Below are 22,954 nucleotides of genomic sequence, written 5' to 3'. Positions count from 1 at the left end.
ATAAGTCAATGAGAGCAAATACGGAACTTGATCTAGATCGGAGGACTAAGGAAAGTATCCTTGAGGAGGAAATGACGCTTGAACTGCTACACAGAAGTTAAGTGGGCTGGAGGTGATGGCGGTGAGCATTTCAGATCAGAGAGAAAAACACTTGCAAGGGCTCTGGTGCCAGAGGGAGAGATTGAAGCACTTCTAGAAAGTAAGGGGTAAGATCCGTCCAGATAATGCATGTAGAACCGGCAAAGCTTTGGAAAGGATCCTATGAGAAACTAGAATAAGACTAAGAAATGTCAAGTATGTGTTTGGGATACCAGCAAAGCAAGGGCCCCAAAACATGAATAAAATCGAGCTTTGATGAACTAACTAGAATCTTGCGGTAAGAGCATTTAAATGAAGATGATAAAAACCGAGGCTATGTTAAATTTTGTGTCTTTTAGATATTTTTATTTTGCATTACATGGTTGGAGGATACTGTTCGCATAAACCGAATTTTCAGTGCTTAGGGCTTCTGAAGGACTTCAGCTTTAGGGATAGTTCTAGTCAAGTCCGGTTTCTTCATTTTTACAATAATAAGCCGATTCCAAAAGCGTTGTGATTTGTCTTAGGTGCCCCACCCAAGTAATGAGTGACAGATTCTGACCTAAAATTCAGAACTCCTGACCTAGCAACTTCCCCCTTTAAGAATGAAGTTACTTCTAGAAAAATAAATCCAAGTTTATTAGGCTTGGGCTCTCGATAAGGTCTGGCGGGAAGCTACTAGAAAACTATAAACACCCTGTGGCAAAACTTACACTTAAAAGTTGCAAATACACGCCGTTACGTTACCATGGTTACTACAGAGCCAATGGGATGAACCGTACCTTCGTTCCCGGAGCTAAGCCACAGGCCAATGTACTGCGCCGTAGCAATGGTCTGTGGCAGGAAGCACAGCCCCTGAGCCAATGGTTGCGTGTCGTTTCTATGGTTCCCGCCGGAAGGACGCGGCGTCTCCGCAGAGAGCGCGGTTGCTATGACGCCCGTGACCGGCACCTGCCGCTCTCCGCTGAGCGGCGGTGGAGCGTAGCTGCCCCCGGACACTCACCGCTCTCTCTAAAGGACAATTTCCGGCCTGGTTCCTGAGGTTCCCGCCGCAGCCCCAAGGAGAAAAGCAGCTATTCTCCGCTCTTTTTTTTTTTTTTTAGCATTCCAGGTCTTTCCCGCTTTTCTGCCCAGCAGGGCCTGAAACGACAGAAGAGACTCACCTGGCTTGGCCTTTCTCTGCCTAAGGATGGATTCGCCGGTTTCCCAGGACCCACCCGCCGCAGACCTTTAGAATTAGGCTGCTGCTTTTATTTAAAGAGGGCTTAGAACCCTCAGTCTGTTAGTAGACGTTCTTTTTCTCACTTTCCAGGCGAAGACTCACCCCTGCACAGAGACTGCATCTGAAGGGCCAGGCCATGACAAAGTCCACCGAGCCACGGATTCCCCTGGTTGTCGGCCTGTGAACAAAGAACTGCCGTTTTCGCCGTTTTGCCCTATGTTCGCCATGCAGAACTTTAATTCCCGATGAAGCTCCGGAGGCATTTTGTATCCTCAACATCAGGCGTCATCAAGTCAGTTACCTTCTGCCTTTCAAGCTACAACCTCATCCACTTCTCTCATTAATCCTGAGCGCCAGTTTTCCCATCCTGCTCATTCCACAGCCATTCTCACCCTTTCTTGTCCACACTGCACACTCCTGAATGTCCATTCGTCTCCACCACCTCTGTCATCTCTACACGACCTCCTTCTTTCCTGCTACAATGCTTTGGGTATCTAAGTATTTCACATTCACCAGTCCTGGAATCATTTGGAAGATTTTCTTTGTTTCTCTGTGCTACGGCAAGCTTTCTGTCTCGGGTAAACTAGAGACGAGAATGGAGAAGCACACTTTGGTAAATACAAACAGTAAATTTCTACTAGTGTGTTTTGAAAGTGGAGGGGAAAAAAATCAAAATGCATTTTTTGGGCTTATCTCAGTCTTATATAAAAAAGGAAGATTGTTCCTTGCTTAAGTGAATACTGTGTTAGGCATACATTTTAGTGATGCATTCATGTATGTGAAAAGATCATTCAGAATGATCATGTAACAAGATTTCAATTTTAAGTCCATATGAACCCAAAACCGTGATACGATAGAATTTTCGGGAAAGGAGATGCTTGAAACAGTTCTTGTGCCTCCTCTTCATGTCAGTTTGTTAATCAGAAACATCCCTTGTGATGTGAGTCAAGAAACAACAACAACAGCAACAAAAAAAAGGAGGAATGATTGAAAATAAATACTTTTGGCAAGGGGGCAGGCTTAATAGTCCTAAAAAGACTGGAACAGAGAGGCCTTAAAAATAGAATATGATTTATTTAGATCCAGTGCAATTGTATTTTAGCATGGAAAACTTTATTTGATTTGTCTTAAAGTATGTGTTTCTCATTGAGTCTTACTATTCTTAAAGGTAAAGTTATTTTGAAGATATGCAAAGTGTACCTTTTTAACAGGTGTTTGTGGGGATAGAATGATTTAGATATTTTTATTTCTCAGGCCAATTACAGCAGTTATTTGTGATGTTCATGCTTAAAGCCAAGTCAGGTTTCCAAATACTGAGAAATTCAGCTTTCTTTTTTATAGTAGATTGGAAAAGAAAAACAAGTTCTGCAACGTTTTCAATTTTTCACATTAAATGGGAACTGAATCAATTCTAACTCTTGAAAAAAGGGGCTGTTAGATGCTATATGGTAAGGAGTTTTCCTTTCCCCTCCCAATATGCATTTATTGAACAAACATCATTATGGCAATATTAACATAAAACTAGAAAAAATTTTCCTCTCTCACCCCTAGCCCAGTGGTTCTAAACCTGGGACGGGGGTGGGGGTATTTTGCTCCGTAAGGAACATGTGGCAATGGATGGAGACATTTGTAGTTGTCACTACTGGGGATGTATAACTGGCACCTAGTTAGTAGAAGCCAGGGATGCTGCTCTACATTCTGCTGTGCACAGAACAACCTCCCACAAGAAAGAATTAGCCAGCCCCAAATGTCAGTAGTGCTGAGTTTGACGTATCAACAGTTCATTTTTCTGTTCTGTGTCAGTCCTTGCTTATGTGCATACGTTTTTTACATAGTTATAATTATAGTGTACATTTTGCCTTTCTTTTTCACTTAATTTTATATTTTAAAGTTTAAACATTGCTACATTGTTCTGAACTTCTAAAAAAAGTATTTTTCTCATTTTATTCAGGGAGTGAAAAGGAATAAAAGGTATAATATATACTGTATTTAAGACATCTGTAAGTTTTAAATTATATTTGGGTAGGAGGAAGAAAGAAGGGCTAGGATGAATAACCCAAGTGGATATCTCAGTTTTCATGGCCATACTCTTTACTGTGTTCCCTTATGTCACTTGAAGACCATGGGATCCAAAGTTCATCCTTTTCTCAGAGCCAGGAGATGTGCTGTATCATGAGGTATGGTCCTGGCCCCTGCACTGTAGTTGGAGGGCACCTACTAGGAGAAATAAGAACAAGTCGAAATGACTGCATTCATTCTTTTTGCCCTCCTCCCGTTTAAAATTCTTTGTGTCTGTCTCGGTTTGCTTTGACAGATTTACTGCCTCATTCTTTACATCTAGACATTTTTGGAAGCCCCAAATCGCTACAGGATGTGCTTCTTTCTAGACAGTGGCTTTTTAAGATACTTAATGAGCATTTATTCAGTATCTCCTTTTAAAGAACAGTATTCTCATATACTTTGTTATGTGGGCAATTTTAGGCCCACTTTAGATGTCAAAGCATTTAGAATTTAAAGAATGAATTTGTATTACCTCAAGATCTGCATTTTTAGAATTTTTGAATTGCTCAACTATTGGGTCTCAATAAATCCACTGGAAAAATGTTAGTTCTGGGATGTCAGAGCAGAACAGGCAGAAGGACCCAGGATTCCAGGCAGAGGGACCCAAATATTCAAAGTCATGGAATAAGCAGCATGATGGGGATCAATCCGTACACTGGCATGAAGGGCTGTCAAGGTGTGGCAGGAGATAAGACGAGAGAGACAGGCGAGAACCAGCTTGTGGAGACTCTCTGGTGCCAAGCTGAGGGTTTGAACTCTTCCTGAAAGCAATGCGAATGTTAAGTGGCAAGTGACTTGCATTCACAAGGGTCAGTCTGAGAGCTTTGTGGAGTACAGACTGGATGGAGGCCAGCCTGGGAGCAGGGAGGTCAGTTAAGGATGCTATTACCCTAAGTTGGGCAAATGATGAGGAGAGGCTAAACTAAGAGAGGATGAACTGGAAAATCATAAAAGATGTAGAATCTACAAATTCAGGACTGGTTGTCCATGAGAGTGGGATGAATAAGGAGGGGCTAAGGATAACCCCTAGATTTCTGGCTTGGGAAGCTATATATTGATGGTGATTTTATTAACTGTGGAATACAGAAGGAGGAGCAGGTGTAAGAGAAAGATGAGTGGATTGTTCAAACTGAGCTGTTCACTAGAGAGTTGGATATGCACTGGTCTTAAGTAGTAGACTCATTTTGTACTGCCTTCCTAGCCTACATACTCTTCCCTGGAACTTGTACCTCTCCACCAATGCTTGCTTAAAAAGAGTAGGCTTTGGTGGCCGTATTTGTACCCCTACTTCCAACCTATCCCAGCCACAACTGACTGAATGAGGAATACTGTACAACTAACTTCAGAGAGAGGGATGTAATTCGTTGGGTGAGCAACAAATAATTGTCTGTCTTTCATAAATTTGAACTAAGAGGTAGATAACAGGAATGACTTAATCTGAAAAGTTACATAGGCTTAGGACTCGGATGGCTGTTTTTAGCTGATGAGTAAGCAAGCAGAGAAAGTCCATCCATGTAGAGAAACAAGTAAATGGGAGCAGATTCACAAGGAAGCCCATAGACAAAGACCTCATGGGTCAGGATAGACTAGTAATGGCTGTGCAGTTCCATATCCATTTCCCATGTAGCTAGGTTTAGTTTGCAGCATATGCTCTTGTATCATATTCTTCCAGTAACCCTCCTGAGTAGTTGGGACTGGTCAGCTGTAAAGGTGAGAAAACTCAAAATAGTAATGGCTTGAAAAAGAAATGTATTTCTCTCACATAAAAGTCAAGAATAAAGCAGCCCAGAACTGATAGGGCAGCATTTTGAAATTGCCAGAGACTCAGATTTCTTCTCTCGCGATACTATGTTCTCCATGGCCTGTGGCTTCCGCCTCACGGTGTCTGGGATGGCTGCTCAAGGTTCAAGCTATCTTGTCTGCATTCCAGCCAGTAGAAAGGAAGAGGAAGAGGAAAAGGGCAGCCTGTTCCTTCGAGGACATTTCCTAGGCTAGGTGGCACACAATTCCATTTACATCCCATTGGTCAGAACTTAGTCACACAGCTGTATCAAGCTGAAAGCAGGCATCCCTGTGATCAGTCAAAAAAATTAAATGTCTTATTTCTGCAGAAAAAGGGAAGAAAACATATTGAAGGACAACTGGCAGTTTCTGCCACCTGCACTTGTATTTGTTCTAACGTCAGTGTATTTCTGTTTCTTTCCACTTTTTCTAGATCGAGCTGGAGCTTAGCAGAGATGGATTATTATTTAATCCTCCTAACAACCCAATGAGGTAGGCATTACTATTATATCCATTCTATTTGGGGGAAAGCAGAGTTTTAAAAAGTTAGATGACTTGTGTTAGCCACACAGCTATAAAGTGATGGAGCCAGGGATTGGACGAAGGTATGTCAGACTCCTTTGCCCAAGCTATTCATCCCCGTGAGAGTGAGAAGGGCAGAGAGCCAAAGGCAGGGTCCTTAAGAATGGGGACGTTCGACAGGTCTGTGGAAGAGGAGCCCAGGAAGAACGCAGGGGAGGAAAGGCCAGGGAGGTAAGAGTGAAAACAGGAGAAAGTGACGTGACATCATAGAACAGAGAAAGGAGTGGGCAGATACTGCACAGAGGTCGTGTATAAAAAGAGCAGAAACACGGCCAGTTGGATTTGGCATTTTTTTAAATTAATTATTTAAATTTTGGCCACACGGCTTGTGGTTCCTTGACCAGGGATTTAACCTGGGCCCTCGGCAGTGACAGTGTAGAGTCCTAACCACTGGACCACCAGGGAATTCGCTGGATTTGGCATTTTGAGCATCGTTGTAAGAGCAGAAGCCAAATGCAGTGATTTGAGGAGTGTGGAAGACATGAGAAAGAGGACAATAACTTTAGGGGGATGTGGTGGGATCGAAGAAGAGTTATTTTTGTATCTTTATTTTCAAGATCAGAGACCTCTTGACCTAAGGGCACAACGTCAATAGAGAGGGAGATAATGAGCAAACAGAAAAGAAGAAGCTTCCTTGAGGAAGCAATAGAAGATGGGATCTAGAACACAGGTAAAGGAATTAGCTTTGGTTAGGAGGATGGAAAGCTCCTCCTGGAGGGAAAGAGGAAGGTTAGTGTATTGGTGGTAGCAGAAGAAGCTGCCAGAGTTTTTTTTTGGGGGGGGGGCGGCGGGGGGGGATTGGATAGTCTTTATTTCTTTTTTCTTTTTCCTTTTAACTTTAATGTTAATTGTATAGATGCTTTAAATTTTTATATAATCAAATATATTTATCATTTCTTAAAAGCTTAATTTGCCACTTAGTTTAAAAATATGTCCTTCATGATTTGCAGTCCATCTTTTTTTTTTTTAACATCTTTATTAGAGTATAATTGCTTTACAATGGGGTTTAGTTTCTGCTTTATAACAAAGTGAATCACTTATACATAGACATACGTTCCCATATCTCTTTCCTCTTGCGTCTTGCTCCCTCCCTATCCCACCCATCCAGGCGGTCACAAAGCACCTAGCTGATCTCCCTGTGCTATGCGGCTGCTTCCCACTAGCTATCTACCTTACGTTTGGTAGCGTATATATGTCCATGCCTCTCTCTTGCTTTGTCACAGCTTACCCTTCCCCCTCCCCATATCGTCAAGTCCATTCTCTAGTAGGTCTGTGTCTTTATTCCTGTCTTATCCCTAGGTTCTTCATGACATTTTTTTTCTCTTAAATTCCATATATATGTGTTAGCATACGGTATTTGTCTTTCTCTTTCTGACTTACTTCACTCTGTATAACAGACTCCAGGTCCATCCACCTCACTACAAATAGCTCAATTTCGTTTCTTTTTATGGCTGAGTAATATTCCATTGTATATATGTGCCACATCTTCTTTATCCATTCATCTGATGATGGACACTTAGGTTGTTTCCATCTCCGGGCTATTGTAAATAGATCTGCAATGAACATTTTGGTACATGACTCTTTTTGAATTATGGTTTTCTCAGGGTATATGCCCAGCAGTGGGATTGCTGGGTCATATGGTAGTTCTATTTGTAGTTTTTTAAGGAACCTCCATACTGTTCTCCATAGTGGCTGTACCAATTCACATTCCCACCAGCAGTGCACGAGTGTTCTCTTTTCTCCATACCCTCTCCAGCATTTATTGTTTCTAGATTTTTTGATGATGGCCATTCTGACTGGTGTGAGGTGATACCTCATTGTAGTTTTGCCTTGCATTTCTCTAATGATTAGTGATGTTGAGCATTCTTTCATGTGTTTGTTGGCAGTCTGCATATCTTCTTTGGAGAAATGTCTATTTAGATCTTCTGCCCATTTTTGGATTAGGTTGCTTGTTTTTTTGTTATTGAGCTGCATGAGCTGCTTATAAACTTTGGAAATTAATCCTTTGTCACTTGCTTCATTTGCAAATATTTTCTCTCATTCTGAGGGTTGTCTTTTGGTCTTGTTTATGGTTTCCTTTGCTGTGCAAAAGCTTTTAAGTTTCATTAGGTCCCATTTGTTTATTTTTGTTTTTATTTCCATTTCTCTAGAAGGTGGGTCAAAAAGCATCTTGCTGTGATTTATGTCATAGAGTGTTCTGCCTATGTTTTCCTCTAAGATTTTGATAGTTTCTGGCGTTACATTTAGGTCTTAAATCCATTTCGAGCTTATTTTTGTGTATGGTGTTAGAGACTGATCTAATCTCATACTATTACATGTACCTGTTCAGTTTTCCCAGCACCACTTATTGAAGAGGCTGTCCTTTCTCCACTGTATATTCCTGCCTCCTTTATCAAAGATAAGGTGACCATATGTGCATGGCTTTATCTCTGGGCTTTCTATCCTGTTCCATTGATCGGTCTTTTGGTTTTTGGGCCAGTACCATACTGTCTTGATTACTGTAGCTTTGTCGCATAGTCTGAAGTCAGGGAGCCAGATTCCTCCAGCTCCTTTTTTCGTTCTCAAGATTGCTTTGGCTATTTGGGGTCTTTTATGTTTCCATACAAATTGTGAAATTTTTTGTTCTAGTTCTGTGAAAAATGCCAGTGGTAGTTTGATAGGGATTGCATTGAATCTGTAGATTGCTTTGGGTAGTATACTCATTTTCACAATGTTGATTCTTCCAATGCAAGAACATGGTATATCTCTCCATCTATTTGTATCATCTTTAATTTCTTTCACCAGTGTCTTATAATTTTCTGCATACAGGTCTTTTGTCTCCTTAAGTAGGTTTATTCCTAGATATTTTATTCTTTTTGTTGCACTTGTAAATGGGAGTGTTTTCTTGATTTCACTTTCAGATTTTTCATCATTTGTGTATAGGAATGCCAGAGATTTCTGTGCATTAATTTTGTATCCTGCTACTTTACCAAATTCATTGATTAACTCTAGTTGTTTTCTGGTAGCATCTTTAGCATTCTCTATGTATAGTATCATGTCATCTGCAAACAGTGACAGCTTTACTTCTTCTTTTCCGATGTGGATTCCTTTTATTTCTTGTTCTTCTCTGATTGCTGTGGCTAAAACTTCCAAAACTATGTTGAATAAGAGTGGTGAGAGTGGGCAACCTTGTCTTCTTCCTGATCTTAGTGGAAATGCTTTCAGTTTTTCACCATTGAGGATGATGTTGCTGTGGGTTTGTCATATATGGCCTTTATTATGTTGAGGAAAGTTCCCTCTATGCCTGCTTTCTGCAGGGGTTTTATCATAAATGAGTGTTGAATTTTGTCAGAAGCTTTCTCTGCATCTATTGAGATGATCATATGGTTTTTCTCCTCCAATTTGTTAATATAGTTTGGTTTTTCTCCTCCAATTTGTTAATATAGTTTATCACATTGATTGATTTGCCTATATTGAAGAATCCTTGCATTCCTGGAATAAACCCCACTTGATCATGGTGTATGATCCTTTTAATGTGCTGTTGGATTCTGTTTGCTAGTATTTTGTTGAGGATTTTTGCATCTATGTTCATCAGTGATATTGGCCTGTAGTTTTCTTTGTGACATCCTTGTCTGGTTTTGGTGTCAAGGTGATGGTGGCCTCGTAGAATGAGTTTGGGAGTGTTCCTCCCTCTGCTATATTTTGGAAGAGTTTGAGAAGGATAGGTGTTAGCTCTTCTATAAATGTTTGATAGAATTCACCTGTGAAGCCATCTGGTCCTGGGCTTTTGTTTGTTGCAAGATTTTTAATCACAGTTTCAATTTCAGTGCTTGTGATTGGTCTGTTCATATGTTCTATTTCTTGCTGATTCAGTCTTGGCAGGTTGTGCATTTCTAAGAATTTGTCCATTTCTTCCAGGTTGTCCATTTTATTGTCATAGAGTTGCTTGTAGTAATCTCTCATGATCTTTTGTATTTCTGCAGTGTCAGTTGTTACTTCTCCTTTTTCATTTCTAATTCTATTGATTTGAGTCTTCTCCCTTTTTTTCTTGATGAGTCTGGCTAATGGTTTATCAATTTTGTTTATCTTCTCAAAGAACCAGGTTTTAGTTTTATTGATGTTTGCTATTTTTTCCTTCATTTATTTTTCATTTATTTCTGACCTGATTTTTATGATTTCTTTCCTTCTGCTACCTTCGGGGTTTTTTTGTTCTTCTTTCTCTAATTGCTTTAGGTGCAAGGTTAGGTTGTTTATTCGAGATGTTTCCTGTTTCTTAAGGTAGGATTGTATTGCTATAAACTTCCCTCTTAGAACTGCTTTTGCTGCATCTCATAGGTTTTGGGTCGTCGTGTCTCCATCGTCATTTGTTTCTAGGTATTTTTTTTTTCCTCTTTGATTTCTTCAGTGATCACTTTGTTATTAAGTAGTGTATTGTTTAGCCTCCATGTGATTGTAGTTTTTACAGATCTTTTCCGGTAATTGATATCTAGTCTCAAATCCTGTGCTCGGAAAAGATACTTGATACAATTTCAATTTTCTTAAATTTACCAAGGCTTGACTTGTGACTCAAGATATGATCTATCCTGGGGAATATTCCATGAGCACTTGAGAAAAATGTGTATTCTGTTGTTTTTGGATGGAATTTCCTATAAATATCAATTAAGTCCATCTTGTTTAATGTATCATTTAAAGCTTGTGTTTCCTTATTTATTTTCATTTTGGATGATGTGTCCATTGGTGACAGTGGGGTGTTAACGTCCCCTAGTATGAATGTGTTACTGTCGATTTCCCCTTTTATGGCTTTTAGTATTTGCCTTATGTATTGAGGTGCTCCTATGTTGGGTGTATAAATATTTACAATTGTTATATCTTCTTCTTGGATCGGTCCCCGATCATTATGTAGTGTCCTTCTTTGTCTCTTGTAATAGTCTTTATTTTAAAGTCTATTTTGTCTGATACAAGAATTGCTACTCCAGCTTTCTTTTGGTTTCCATTTGCATGGAATATCTTTTTCCATCCCCTTACTTTCAGTCTGTATGTGTCTCTAGGTCTGAAGTGGGTCTCTTGTAGACAGCATATATATGGGTCTTGTTTTTGTATCCATTCAGACAATCTGTGTCTTTTGGTGGGAGCATTTAATCCATTTACATTTAAGGTAATTATCGATATGTATGTTCCTATTCCCATTTTCTTAATTGTTTTGGGTTTGTTAGTGTAAGTCTTTTCCTTCTCTTGTGTTTCTTGCCTAGAGAAGTTCCTTTAGCATTTGTTGAAAAGCTGGTTTGGTGGTGCTGAACTCTCTCAGCTTTTGCTTGTCTGTAAAGGTTTTAATTTCTCCATCAAATCTGAATGAGATCCTTGCTGGGTAGGGTGATCTTGGTTGCAGATTTTTCTCCTTCATCACTTTAAATATGTCCTGCCAGTCCCTTCTGGCTTGCAGAGTTTCTGCTGAAAGATCAGCTGTTAACCTTATGGGGATTCCCTTGTGTGTTATTTGTTGTTTTTCCCTTCCTGCTTTTAATATGTTTTCTTGTATTTAATTTTTGACAGTTTGACTAACATGTGTCTTGGCGTATTTCTCCTTGGATTTATCCTGTATGGGACTCTCTGTGCTTCCTGGACTTGATTAACTATTTCCTTTCCCATATTAGGGAAGTTTTCAACTATAATCTCTTCAAATATTTTCTCAGTCCCTTTCTTTTTCCCTTCTTCTTCTGGGACCTCTATAATTCGAATATTGGTGCATTTAATGTTGTCCCAGAGGTCTCTGAGATTGTCCTCAGTTCTTTTCATTCTTTTTTCTTTATTCTGCTCTGCATTAGTTATTTCCACTATTTTATCTTCCAGGTCACTTATCCATTCTTCTGCCTCAGTTATTCTGCTATTGATCCCATCTAGAGTATTTTTCATTTCATTTATTGTGTTGTTCATCATTGTTTGTTTCATCTTTAGGTCTTCTAGGTCCTTGTTAAATGTTCCTTGCATTTTGTCTATTCTATTTCCAAGATTTTGGATCATCTTTACTATCATTATTCTGAATTCTTTTTCAGGTAGACTGCCTATTTCCTCTTCATTTGTTAGGTCTGGTGGGTTTTTATCTTGCTCCTTCATCTGCTGTGTGTTTTTCTGTCTCCTCATTTTGCTTATCTTACTGTGTTTGGGGTCTCCTTTTTGCAGGCTGCAGGCTCGTAGTTCCCGTTATTTTTGGTGTCTGTTCCCAGTGGCTAGGGTTGGTTCAGTGGGTTGTGTAGGCTTCCTGGTGAAGGGGACTAGTGCCTGTGTTCGGGTGGATCAGGCTTGATCTTGTCTTTCTGGTGGGCCGGTCCATGTCTGGTGGTGTGTTTTGGGGTGTCTGTGGACTTATTATGATTTTAGGCAGCCTCTCTGCTAATGGGTGGGGTTGTGTTCCTGTCTTACTAGTTGTTTGGCATAGGGTGTCCAGCACTGTAGCTTGCTGGTCATTGAGTGAAGCTGGGTGCTGGTGCTGAGATGGAGATCTCTGGTAGATTTTCGCCGTTTTATATTATGTGGAGCTGGGAGGTCTCTTGTGGACCAGTGTCCTGAAGTTGGCTCTCCCACCTCAGAGGCACAGCACTGATTCCTGGCTGTAGCACCAAGAGCCTTTCATCCACACGGCTGAGAATAAAAGGGAGAAAAAGTAGAAAGAAAGAATTAGTAGAAGTAGAAAGAAAGAATGAAAGAAAGAAAGAAAGAAAGAAAGGAGGGAGGGAGGAAGGAAGGTAGGAAGGAGGGAAGGAAGGAAAAAAAGAAAGAAGACAAAGTAAAATAAAATAAAGTAAGATAAAATATAATAAAGTTATTAAAATAAAAAAATAATTATTAAGAAAAAAATTAAAAAAAAAAAAACGGACGGATAGAACCCTAGGACAAATGGTGGAAGCAAAGCTATACAGACAGAATTTCACACAGAAGCATACACATACATACTCACAAAAAGAGGAAAAGGGGAAAAAATCATAAATCTTTCAAAGTCCACCTCCTCAATTTGGGATGATTCGTTGTCTAATCATGTATTCCACAGATGCAGGGTATATCAAGTTGATTGTGGAGATTTAATCCGCCGTTTCTGAGGCTGCTGGGAGAGATTTCCCTTTCTCTTCTTTGTTCGCACAGCTCCCGGGGCTCAGCTTTGGATTTGGCCCCGCCTCTGCGTGTAGGTCGCCTGAGGGCGTCTGTTCTTCGCTCAGACAGGACGGGGTTAAAGGAGCAGCTGCTTCGGGGACTCGGACTCACTCAGGCCGGGGGGAGGGAGGGGTACGGAGTGCGGGGCGAGCCTGCGGCGGCAGAGGCCGGCGTGACATTGCATCAGCCTGAGGCGCGCCGTGAGTTCTCCCGGGGAAGTTGTCCCTGGATCCCGGGACCCTGGCAGTGGCGGGCTGCACAGGCTCCCCGGAGAGGGGTGTGGATAGTGACCTGTGCTCGCACACAGGGTTTTTGGTGGCGGCAGCAGCAGCCTTAGCATCTCATGCCCATCTCTGGGGTCCGCGCTTTTAGCCGCGGCTCGCGCCCGTCTCTGGAGCTCCTTTAAGCAGCGCTCTTAATCCCCTCTCCTCGCGCACCAGGAAACATAGAGGGAAGAAGAAGTCTCTTGCCTCTTAGACAGCTCCAGACTTTTTCCCGGACTCCCTCTCGGCTAGCTGTGGTGCACTAGCCCCCTGCAAGCTGTGTTCACGCCGCCAACCCCAGTCCTCTCCCGGAGCTCCGACCTAAGCCCGAGCCTCAACCCCCAGCCCCACCCTCCCTGGCGGGTGAGCAGGCAAGCCTCTCGGGCTGGTGAGTGCCGGTCGGTACCGATCCTCTGTCCGGGAATCTCTGCGCTTTGCCCTCCGCACCCTGTTGCTGCGCTCGTTTCCGCGGCACCGAAGCTTTCCCCCTCCGCCACCCGCAGTCTCCAACCGCGAAGTGGCTTCCTAGTCTGCGGAAACCTTTCCTCCTTCACAGCTCCCTCCCACTGGCGCAGGTCCCGTCCCTATCCTTTTGTCTCTGTTTATTCTTTTTTTTTTTTTTTTTTTGTGGTACGCCGGCCTCTCACTGTTGTGGCCTCTCCTGCTGTGCTGTGCTCTGGACGCGCAGGCTCAGCGGCCATGGCTCACGGGCCTATTCTTTTTTCTTTTGCCCTACCCAGGTACGTGGGGAGTTTCTTGCCTTTTGGGAGGTCTGAGGTCTTCTGCCAGCATTCAGTAGGTGTTCTGTAGGAGTTGTTCCACGTGTAGATGCATTTCTGGTGTATCTGTGGGGAGGAAGGTGATCTCCGCGTCTTACTCTTCCGCCATCTAACGATAGTCTTTATTTCTAAACAGAAGAGTTTCCTAATGGTGGAGTTTGTTGTGCTAACCATTGTAACTTTTAGTTTAACAAGTCGCAGGAGATTCACGGATTTTAAAGACAAAGGAAACTTCCCAGGTTTATGCAGCCACTAACGAACGCCGGTGGTGATATCCAGCGTTTTATGATGGCCTTAGTTTTACTAGTGCTCTGGGAGACAAGGTCGTCGACCAGCAGAGGGGAGAGGTGAGATTTGGAGTTTGATGGGAGAGGTGGAAATCCTGAGTATTTAGAGTGAAATGGTAGCAGAAGCTGCCAAAGCACATAGAATGACCTATGCAAGTAAAGGAGCTTGGCCCAGGCTGCAGACCATGGATTTGTAGTGGCTCCGGTCTGCATACTTGTTGCAACTCAGCAAACTAAAATTAGGCAGAGGAAAGTCAAATGGTCAAACTTTCCCCTGGGTTTGGGTTTGCAGCGAAGGTGAGACAAGGAGCTAGATAACTGGGGACATTGGTGAGAGATTGATTGAAATGAACAACAGTTGGGTCCAGGCTTGAGGGGGAAATAAGTGAAACCAAAGAGTTTCTGGTAGTTTGAGAGAGGATGTAATGGTCCAGGGACTGGAGGGTTCAACTATTATTATAGAATAAGTATAGTTTAAGAAAGCAACAACTTCATACCCATTACTATGGTTATTATTTATATTTTTATGGCAGTTCCTCAAAAAGTTAAACATAGATTTATATATCCAACAATTCCAAAACAACGAGCAGGGACTCAAACAGATACTTGTTACACCAGTGTTCATAGCAGCGTTATTCACAATAGTCAAAAGGTGGAAACAACCCAAATGTCCATCAACAGATGAATGGATAAACAAAATACATACAATGCCATGTTATTCCACCTTAAAAAGGAAGGAAATTCTGATCCATGCTATAAAGTGGATGAAACCTAAAGACATTATGTTAAGGGAAATAAGCCAGAAATAAAAGGACAAATGTGGGATTCCACCTATATGAGGTACCTAGAATAGGCAGATTTATAGCTACAGAAAGAAGAATACAGTGGGAAATGGGGACTCATTGTTTAATGGGTACAGAGTTTATGTTTGGGACAATGAAAAGTTCTGAAAATGGATAGTGGTGATGATTGCACAACACTGTGAATGTGCTTAATGCCACTGAATTCTACACTTAAGTAAGGTTAAAATGGTAAATTTTAAGTTTCATGAATTTACCACACACACAGAAAAGAGCAGAAGGTGGTGATCAGAGTGGGACATTTGGAGCTGAGGACTGCAGGATTTCAACAGTAGTTTAGGCTATGGCAAGAGCTTGGTTGTAGCCATGGGCATGGATGACTAAGTGGAATGGAGGTTAAAGATCTCTGGCTTTGGAAGGGTGTTCAGTCTAGGAGCTTGGATGAGTTGGGTATTGACTTGCAGCCTCTACCGCCCTCCTGATCAGCCAAGCCCCCTCTTCCTATATCCCTGCTTACCTTCCGATACCCCAAATCTCCCAGAAGCCAAGGATCCAAAGGTATTCTCAGTATCCCCCATCCCCTTCTCCTTTCCACTTCCTCCAGCCTAAGACTCTCCCACTCCACCCCACAACATGGGGGGTGGGGGTTATGCTACTCTCCGGGGGCAAACAACTCACAGTATAGGACATGTAATAATTCAAACGTTTGTTTTCTAATTATTCACAATCTCATCAGTTTATCACAACTGTGTTTTAACATTTGATGTGTTTGCTTCCATTCTTTTCCTTCTGTCTCTGGTTTTTACATAGTTGTAATAATACCTTTACGTCTACTTTTTTTCCTCTTTATTATAACATAAGCATTTTTCTGTGTTGCCAGATAGGCCTCATAGAATGTAATGTATTCCTAGTGTGCCCTGATACCCAGGACTAAAACCACAAGGAACTGAATAGTGCTAAAAAACCTTGTAGGGAAGAGGGTAAGAGTGCGGACCAGACGATGGGGGTAGAGTGGGGAGGAGCACAAGACGACTTTTAGCTGTAAGTCATGGGGAGGACACATGGGGGCACAAAGATTCAGATCTGGGTCCCCCTTTTTTTTTTAATTATCAGATGATAATTAATATTCTGTATATCGTCTACAAAAACTGTTGATGTGAAAAGGATGCGACTCTGGAAAACTTAGCAAGAAAAGATAAAAATAATCAAACAAAACTGAATATAATTATGTAGACTAGCTGCAGTACAATAACAGTTATGCTTATCCCTACAATCTGGGTCAGATTAACTTGGTTAAAAGTTATGTTTGATTGTATCAGCAAGTCTTATCCACAGTTAGTGATTCTAGTAACACAGATACCACTTCATCAATCAGCAGACATTTATCTCTCCCCCACCATATAGTGCAAGCTGTTATGTAGCATGACTACTTCCAAGTTAAAAAAAATTAAAAACAATATCTATGGCAGGCTTAGATCAAGAAGTTTTAGAAGAGAGTTGAATGACTTAGAAGTCAACAAAAATTATGACATATTCTGTGAGCAAAATAGTTCCTTGATAGTACAGAATTAATGGGCTCTCTAGCTTCCAGAGGAGTCCTTTTATTTCTAAATATTCAAAAGAATAGACAGAAACTTCTTTGGAATTTATAACATCGCAAGGGGCCTGTGGGAGATTTTCATATTATTAAATTGCAAACTTCAGAACTGGGCAGAGAGAAAGCTGATTTTTTTTAATGCATATATTTCATGTCATTTCTTATTTTAGAAGATACAATACAACTCTTCAAAGCTTTAATATTTTTTGTATTGCTAGCTATTTCATGTAAGTGCTCATTATAAATGGATAACATAACCATTAATTAATAGGAAAACTAAACTATACTTTGTAGAGAGTCTAACTCTACATATGAGATTTCTTGCATGCTCAGTTGTATACTTACACGTGTGTATACGTACACATATGCTTATCTCTTTTATCAAGGGAAAAGTTCAATTAGAAGACTTACTTCACCATCTTGAGAAAGAAGGGATTGAACTCCTTGCTTTTACAGAAGAACAACTCTACTTTGTCTGGTGCTTGTTACAGCAAAGACAGGCTGAGGACTGCTACCAGAAATCTAGAAGAGCTGTCAGGGAAGCACATGGAAGAAATTAAAGAAGTAAGAACTGATATCATAAAGTTTTAAGATAGCTGTGGTTTTGGGACTTCCCTGGTGGTCCAATGGTTAAGACCCCATGTTTCCAGTGCAGGGGGCACGGGTTCAATCCCTGGTCAGGGAAGTTCCGCATGCTGCGCAGCGCAGCCAAAAAGAAAAGAAAAAAAGATGGCTCTGGTTTTGTTTATTGTCCTTCATTATATTAACATATTAAAAACCAACATTTGAATATCACTGTATAATTTGCAAAGCACCCACATGTACACTTTTCTTTTAATGAAATATGTCAACAAGCTGTATTGGTTTCCAATAGAGTACATGTACAGGACATTGCCCAGAGATGACTAGTTGACTATCCAAATAGGTCTGCTCAAGGTGCTTTCATTATCTTGGTAAATTCATCCTTGTCTCAATAACCAACCCTTTAGCTGACTCTCCTCCTAGTAGCCTTAGAAACCTGATTAGTCAGTGTACTGTGAGTGGATCTGCCTCTCAAAGGTGACCGTGTGTTAACCAAACTCACAGAGAAGTTTGTAGAAAAATAGATACCAGCTTTTTAGTTGACAGTAAGAAATATAACTGCCAAGGGAACCAGACACATGTATCCTGTGACTGGTGCCTTTTTTCCCTACAGGCACACTACATAGGAAGCGAAATTTTAATCAAATGTCTACTTGCTGAACAAATGATTCTGATTTTTTAGAGCACTAGCTAAGATAGCCAGATTTACACCATAAAGCTATCCATACCTGCCCTTGTTTCTGGACCTGTTATATCCTAGAACCAGGGTACCTAGCCCTTAGATGAGCAGATAATGGCACGTTTTGACTCTTTAATCACTCTTTTTGATGTGTCCAGTATTGATCAACCTACTTTCTTATATATAAGCTACTTTCTTTAAATGAGTTAATAAAATTTTCTCAGGTTGCTTGCAGATCACTGTGTTATGTTTTGACAGCTCAGCTCAGCTAACTTGTTGATTTTTAAATTTAACTCTTAGAGGGCAGTTTGATTTCCAAACTCTTAAAGAAGAGTACAGCTCCTTTAGAACAAAAGCAGGATAGCATAGTAGACCATGAACTTTAACATTAGGCAGTTGGGGGTGAAAAATTGCCTTTGGCACTGACTCTCTGTGTAACCTTGGGCAAGTTACTCAACTTCTTTGAGCTTGAAATTTCTCTTCCGTAAGTTGGAGATGATAACAGCTCCTTCAAAAGGATTTGTGAGGTTTACACATATTAACGTGTAGAAAACATTTCACATACGTACTTGGCACCCAGCAAGTATTCAATAAATTATAACTGTTATTATTAGAAATAGGTAGTATTGTTCCTGCCATTTTAAAGAGGAGGAAACTGAAGCATCCCAGGGAGTGATAAAGTTGAACTGCGGTTCTGTGTTCCTTCTACTATATCATTCAGCTTTTTGTTCATATTCTGAGCAGTTGTCCCCGAAAAAGGCTTCAACACAATTCAGCAAAATGCAGTTATTTTGGTAGTCTCCTTCTAAGTAATTTGGCATAGTAAGAGCTCAGGCCCTGGCTCTGGCCCACCTCAGTGTGAAGTCCGGCTCCCCCCTTTGCGCTTTGCTTGACAACACAAGTCCGTCAGCCTCTCTCAACCGCCCTCACCTATGAAGTGGGAGATAATAGTGTCACAGGCTTGTGGTGAAAACTCAATATTTGATGTCCTTAACATAGTACCTGGAGCATATAGTTAGCTTTCAATCTATTATTAGCCACATAAAAGTGCCTTTTGTGAAGCTGTCATATTAATCAGAAACTATTTTTAAAGAATACCCAATAGTTTATTTTAATACAAGCTCCTATTAGCATTTAAGACATCTTAATCATGAGTTTTGCTTAAGACATAAAATACTGTGTAGATATTTCTCTGTTCCTGAGTATCGTGACCATATTTCCTAAACCATAGATAAGGAGACTTGATTTGAAACCTGATTTGTTAATGGAAAAAAATATCAGCGATTGTGACTGTCCCAGAAATTTGTGGTGATGTGTCATCCTATCTATGGGAAACAGTGTCTGATAACATATGACAGCTGGAAGGAAGTTTAGGGAGAGAGACCCACACTTAAGCCAAGTTGAATTTTCTGTTTATTTCTTAGATTATAAACATTGATAGTATGGTGATCTCTTAATGGCTCTTTCACTTCATAGACTTGTAAGAAAATGTATTCTTTTCTTCTTAGGTAGAAAATTATGCAAACCGTGTCTGTAACTTACCAGAGGAAAAGGAAGCATTTTCTCATGGTTACGAAAAGGAAAGCAAGCAGCCTAGACATGAGTTTAAAGGGCTCCAACTCAAACCGGGTAAGTTTTCCTTTTGTAAACATGTAAATTTTAATTTTTTCCCTAATTCTAATAATTAGCATGAGACAATTACAGAAAATTTGGGAAATGTGTAAAAGTAGAAGGAAGGAAAAAAAATTACTACATATCCTCCACCTCAAGAAAAGTACTTGTAGGGCTTCTCTGGTGGGGCAGTGTTTAAGAATCCGCCTGCCAATGCAGGGGACACGGGTTTGAGCCCTGGTCCAGGAAGATCCCACATGCCACGGAGCAACTAAGCCCATGTGCCACAACTACTGAGCCTGTGCTCTAGAGCACGCGAGCCACAATTACTGAAGCTCACGTGCCTATAGTCCGTGCTTTGCAACCAGAGAAGCCCCCACAATGAGAAGCCCGTGCACCACAAGGAAGAATAGCCCCCCGCTCTCGGCAACTAGAGAAAGCCTGCGCACAACAACGAAGACCCAACACAGCCAAAAATAAATAAATAAATAAATTTATAAAAAAGAAAGAAAAGTACTTGTAATGTTTTAGGTGTATTTTCTGCCTGTCTTTTTAAGGTATGCATTCTGAAATATTCTCAAATGTGTGTGAGAGATTACAGAGTGGTGATTTTCTTTAATGTCGATTACAGCACTTACCACACTATGTCCTAACTACCTGTGTCAGCACTTCTGGGGCAGAGATCTCACTCTAGTCTTCCTGGTTTCCGTGTTTTCGACAGCACCGGCCTCGTAAAGTACCTAGCATGTTAAGGGCTCAGGAAATGTTTATTAAGTGCTCCAAAGCTACAAGGGAAGATACAGATAGGACCCCTTTAGAATACTGTATTTGTTTAACTCCATAAATTAGATATTATTATGATATATGGTCAATGATTATTTACATTTGCCACACATTTATGATTTTCTTTGCTCAGCATTTTTCCTTGCATCTCAGATATCCCATTTGGGATCATTTTCCTTTTTTCATTTTAGAACTTCCTTTCATAATGGTCTGTTGATGGAAGGTTTTTCTGTATTTTGAATCTCAGAGAAAATTTAGCTAATCACAGGACATAATTCATATGTACTACACTCGGGTTTCATTTTTTTCCCCTTTTTTGTTATCCATTGAATAATTGAGTTTTCTGGTTTAAAAGCTTGCATTCTAGTTTTGTTTATATGGTGGTTGCATTTTAAGAGTTTTAAAAATTTCTTCTGACATTTTTAGTTATTCTCGGCAGCAGGGCTGTTCAGGGCTCTAATCTGCCATACTGTAAGAAGCAGAAGCTACTCTATGCCCTGCTCCTAACATAAATTAGCTCATGAAGGATTGGGAAGTAGGGGAGTGATGTCACTATAATGTGGAAGTTCACATGTAATTTTCCCCGGCATGTTAATGATTTGGGCTGCCAGCAAGCCTTGGAGTTTATACATAAAGCCCGTTCATCCCATGTTCCTCTTCTGGGCTGTTTGGCCACATGTTTTGTCTTGGAAGTGCTTATTGCAAAGATATTACTAATCTTTTGCGTTTTGCCTTTGTTTCCAACTCTGCAGACTCAGCTCCTTCATTGGCTCACCTTTACAGTAAACCTGATTTTTTAAAAGAAGACAGAGTCCTATATTTGCTATAGTATTCCTCTGTTTTTTAGGAATTTGACACATCTGTTTAAATCTACCAGTATAATATTAGGATTGTCAGTGTTTTTTATAGCACTCTAGCTACACAATGACAAAGGTTTTGAGTGCTCTATGCCAACCTTTTTTCCATAAGCTCCATTATTTTTAGAGAGCAGTTTTGCAAAATACAAGTTTACTTGTTTGTTTTAGGAACACATACCTCAATCACATCAGAAATGCTTCTGTAATTAAAGGATGTCTTTTGAAGGTGGAGCTAACATGATTTGGTAATGGATTTCATGTTGGGTGGGAGAAAAGGAGAGAAATCACTGGTGACACAAAGCTTTTTGGCCTGAGCAGTTGAAATATTGGAGTTCCTAACTACTCAGATGGGGGATACCATGGGAGGTCCTATTTGGGGAACACCGTAAAGAGTTTGCTTTTGGACATCTACATTGGATGTGAATATTAGACATCCAAGTGGAAATGTCAAGTAGGCAATTTTGTATATGTTTGGAATGCAATGTGAACTAGAGATGTAAATTTGGGAGTCATCAGCATATAGCAAATACTTAAAGCCTTAGGACTGTAGGAGATAACCTAGGGAGTAAAAAGAAGAAGATTCAGAGCTGGGCCCTAGGTCATTCCAGTGTTTAGAGGTTGCAAAGGTAAGAAATCAGCAAAGGAGTCTGAGAAGGAGTGGCATGAAATGTAGGAGGAAACCTAGCAGAGTGTGGTGTCCCATAAGAGAAATGATGAAAGTGTTTTAAGAAAAGGAAGGGAACAATTGGGTCAAATACCATTGATACGCTATGTGGAGTGAGGACAGGTAATTGATCATTGGATTTGGTCACATGGGGGTCATTGTGACTTTGAGGAGAGCTGTTTCTGTGGAGTGGTGGATATGAAAGCCATTGGAGTGAATTCAGGAAAGAATGGTAGGAGAAGGGGAGGGGACATGGCTGTGGTTGATCCTTTCTTGAAGTTGTGCTGCAAAGAGGAATGAAGAAATGGTGGAGGAACTGGAGGGCGTTATGAGTTTGAAGAAAAACTTTTGTTGTTTTCATCACTGTTGTTTTTAATGGGAGATGTTATACCATGTCTCTAAGATGATTAGTTGGGAAGAAAGCTCCATGAGGCAATAGAGATAAGAGTCAACTGCAGGAGTTTTATCTTTGAGAGGAGAGGGAATGAGATCCAGTGTACAAGTGGGGGAGGAGGGCGGGGGTGGTGCTGGCCTTAGGAGCCAAGGGTAGTTTGTTACATCTCACAAGAGAGAAGAGTACAGGGGAGCTGGCAGTTTTGGTAGGGGAGCTTGTGGAAGCTCTCTTCAGAGTGCTTCTCTTTTCTCGGTGAAATAAGATGTAGGGTATTTGGGCTTCCCTGGTGGCGCAGTGGTTGAGAGTCCGCCTGCTGATGCAGGGGACACGGGTTCGTGCCCCGGTCCGGGAAGATCCCACGTGCCGCGGAGTGGCTGGGCCCGTGAGCCATGGCCGCTGAGCCTGCGCGTCTGGAGCCTGTGCTCTGCAACGGGAGAGGCTACTACAGTGAGAGGCAAAAAAAAAAAAAAAAAAAAAAGTAAGGTATTCAGGTGAGAGTGAGGATGGGGAAGGAGGTATTAGAGATATGATGAGGGAGAGGGATGAAACAAGCAGGGGAATGTAGGAGGATTGCTGGGCAGCAGTAAGGGCTCACTTGAGGTTAGTAGTCGTGAGTTTGAAATTAAGCCACTCAACACTACCTGTGCAGTTTTCTGTAGCCCCATCCAGCTTCTGGAGTGTACTGGTGAAGAGCTGGATTTAAACAGGTTGGAGTTTTGTCACCAAGTATAATGGAAGGAAAGAGGGGCAAGAGAGTAGTGAATGTTTTCAAGGGAGTGATTGTAATGATGGACTATAGAATCTAAGCTGG

At 41.0% G+C, this 22,954-nt stretch overlaps 1 protein-coding gene across 3 annotated transcripts in view; it reads left to right on the top strand.

The window, feature by feature from the left end:
* Positions 1–1,029: 1,029 nt before the first annotated feature.
* CCDC30 (coiled-coil domain containing 30) overlaps positions 1,030–22,954 on the top strand; it is a 169,267-nt gene continuing 147,342 nt past the window's right edge. For all 3 annotated transcript variants that reach the window (XM_029230822.1, XM_029230821.1, XM_029230824.1), the window contains exons 1-5: positions 1,030–1,592; positions 5,577–5,635; positions 6,283–6,395; positions 16,960–17,137; positions 19,343–19,463. In XM_029230822.1, the coding sequence (XP_029086655.1) occupies positions 17,120–17,137; positions 19,343–19,463 (139 nt within the window). In that variant the 5' untranslated portion in view covers positions 1,030–1,592; positions 5,577–5,635; positions 6,283–6,395; positions 16,960–17,119. The remainder of the gene's footprint in view (positions 1,593–5,576; positions 5,636–6,282; positions 6,396–16,959; positions 17,138–19,342; positions 19,464–22,954) is intronic.

The sequence above is a fragment of the Monodon monoceros genome, unplaced genomic scaffold (assembly GCF_005190385.1).
Source record: "Monodon monoceros isolate NGI ecotype Baffin Bay Population unplaced genomic scaffold, NGI_Narwhal_1 Super_Scaffold_18, whole genome shotgun sequence".
NCBI classification, from domain to species: Eukaryota; Metazoa; Chordata; class Mammalia; order Artiodactyla; family Monodontidae; genus Monodon; species Monodon monoceros.
Note: the sequence above shows the minus strand (reverse complement) of the source record. Positions and strands in the feature narration are given on the sequence as shown.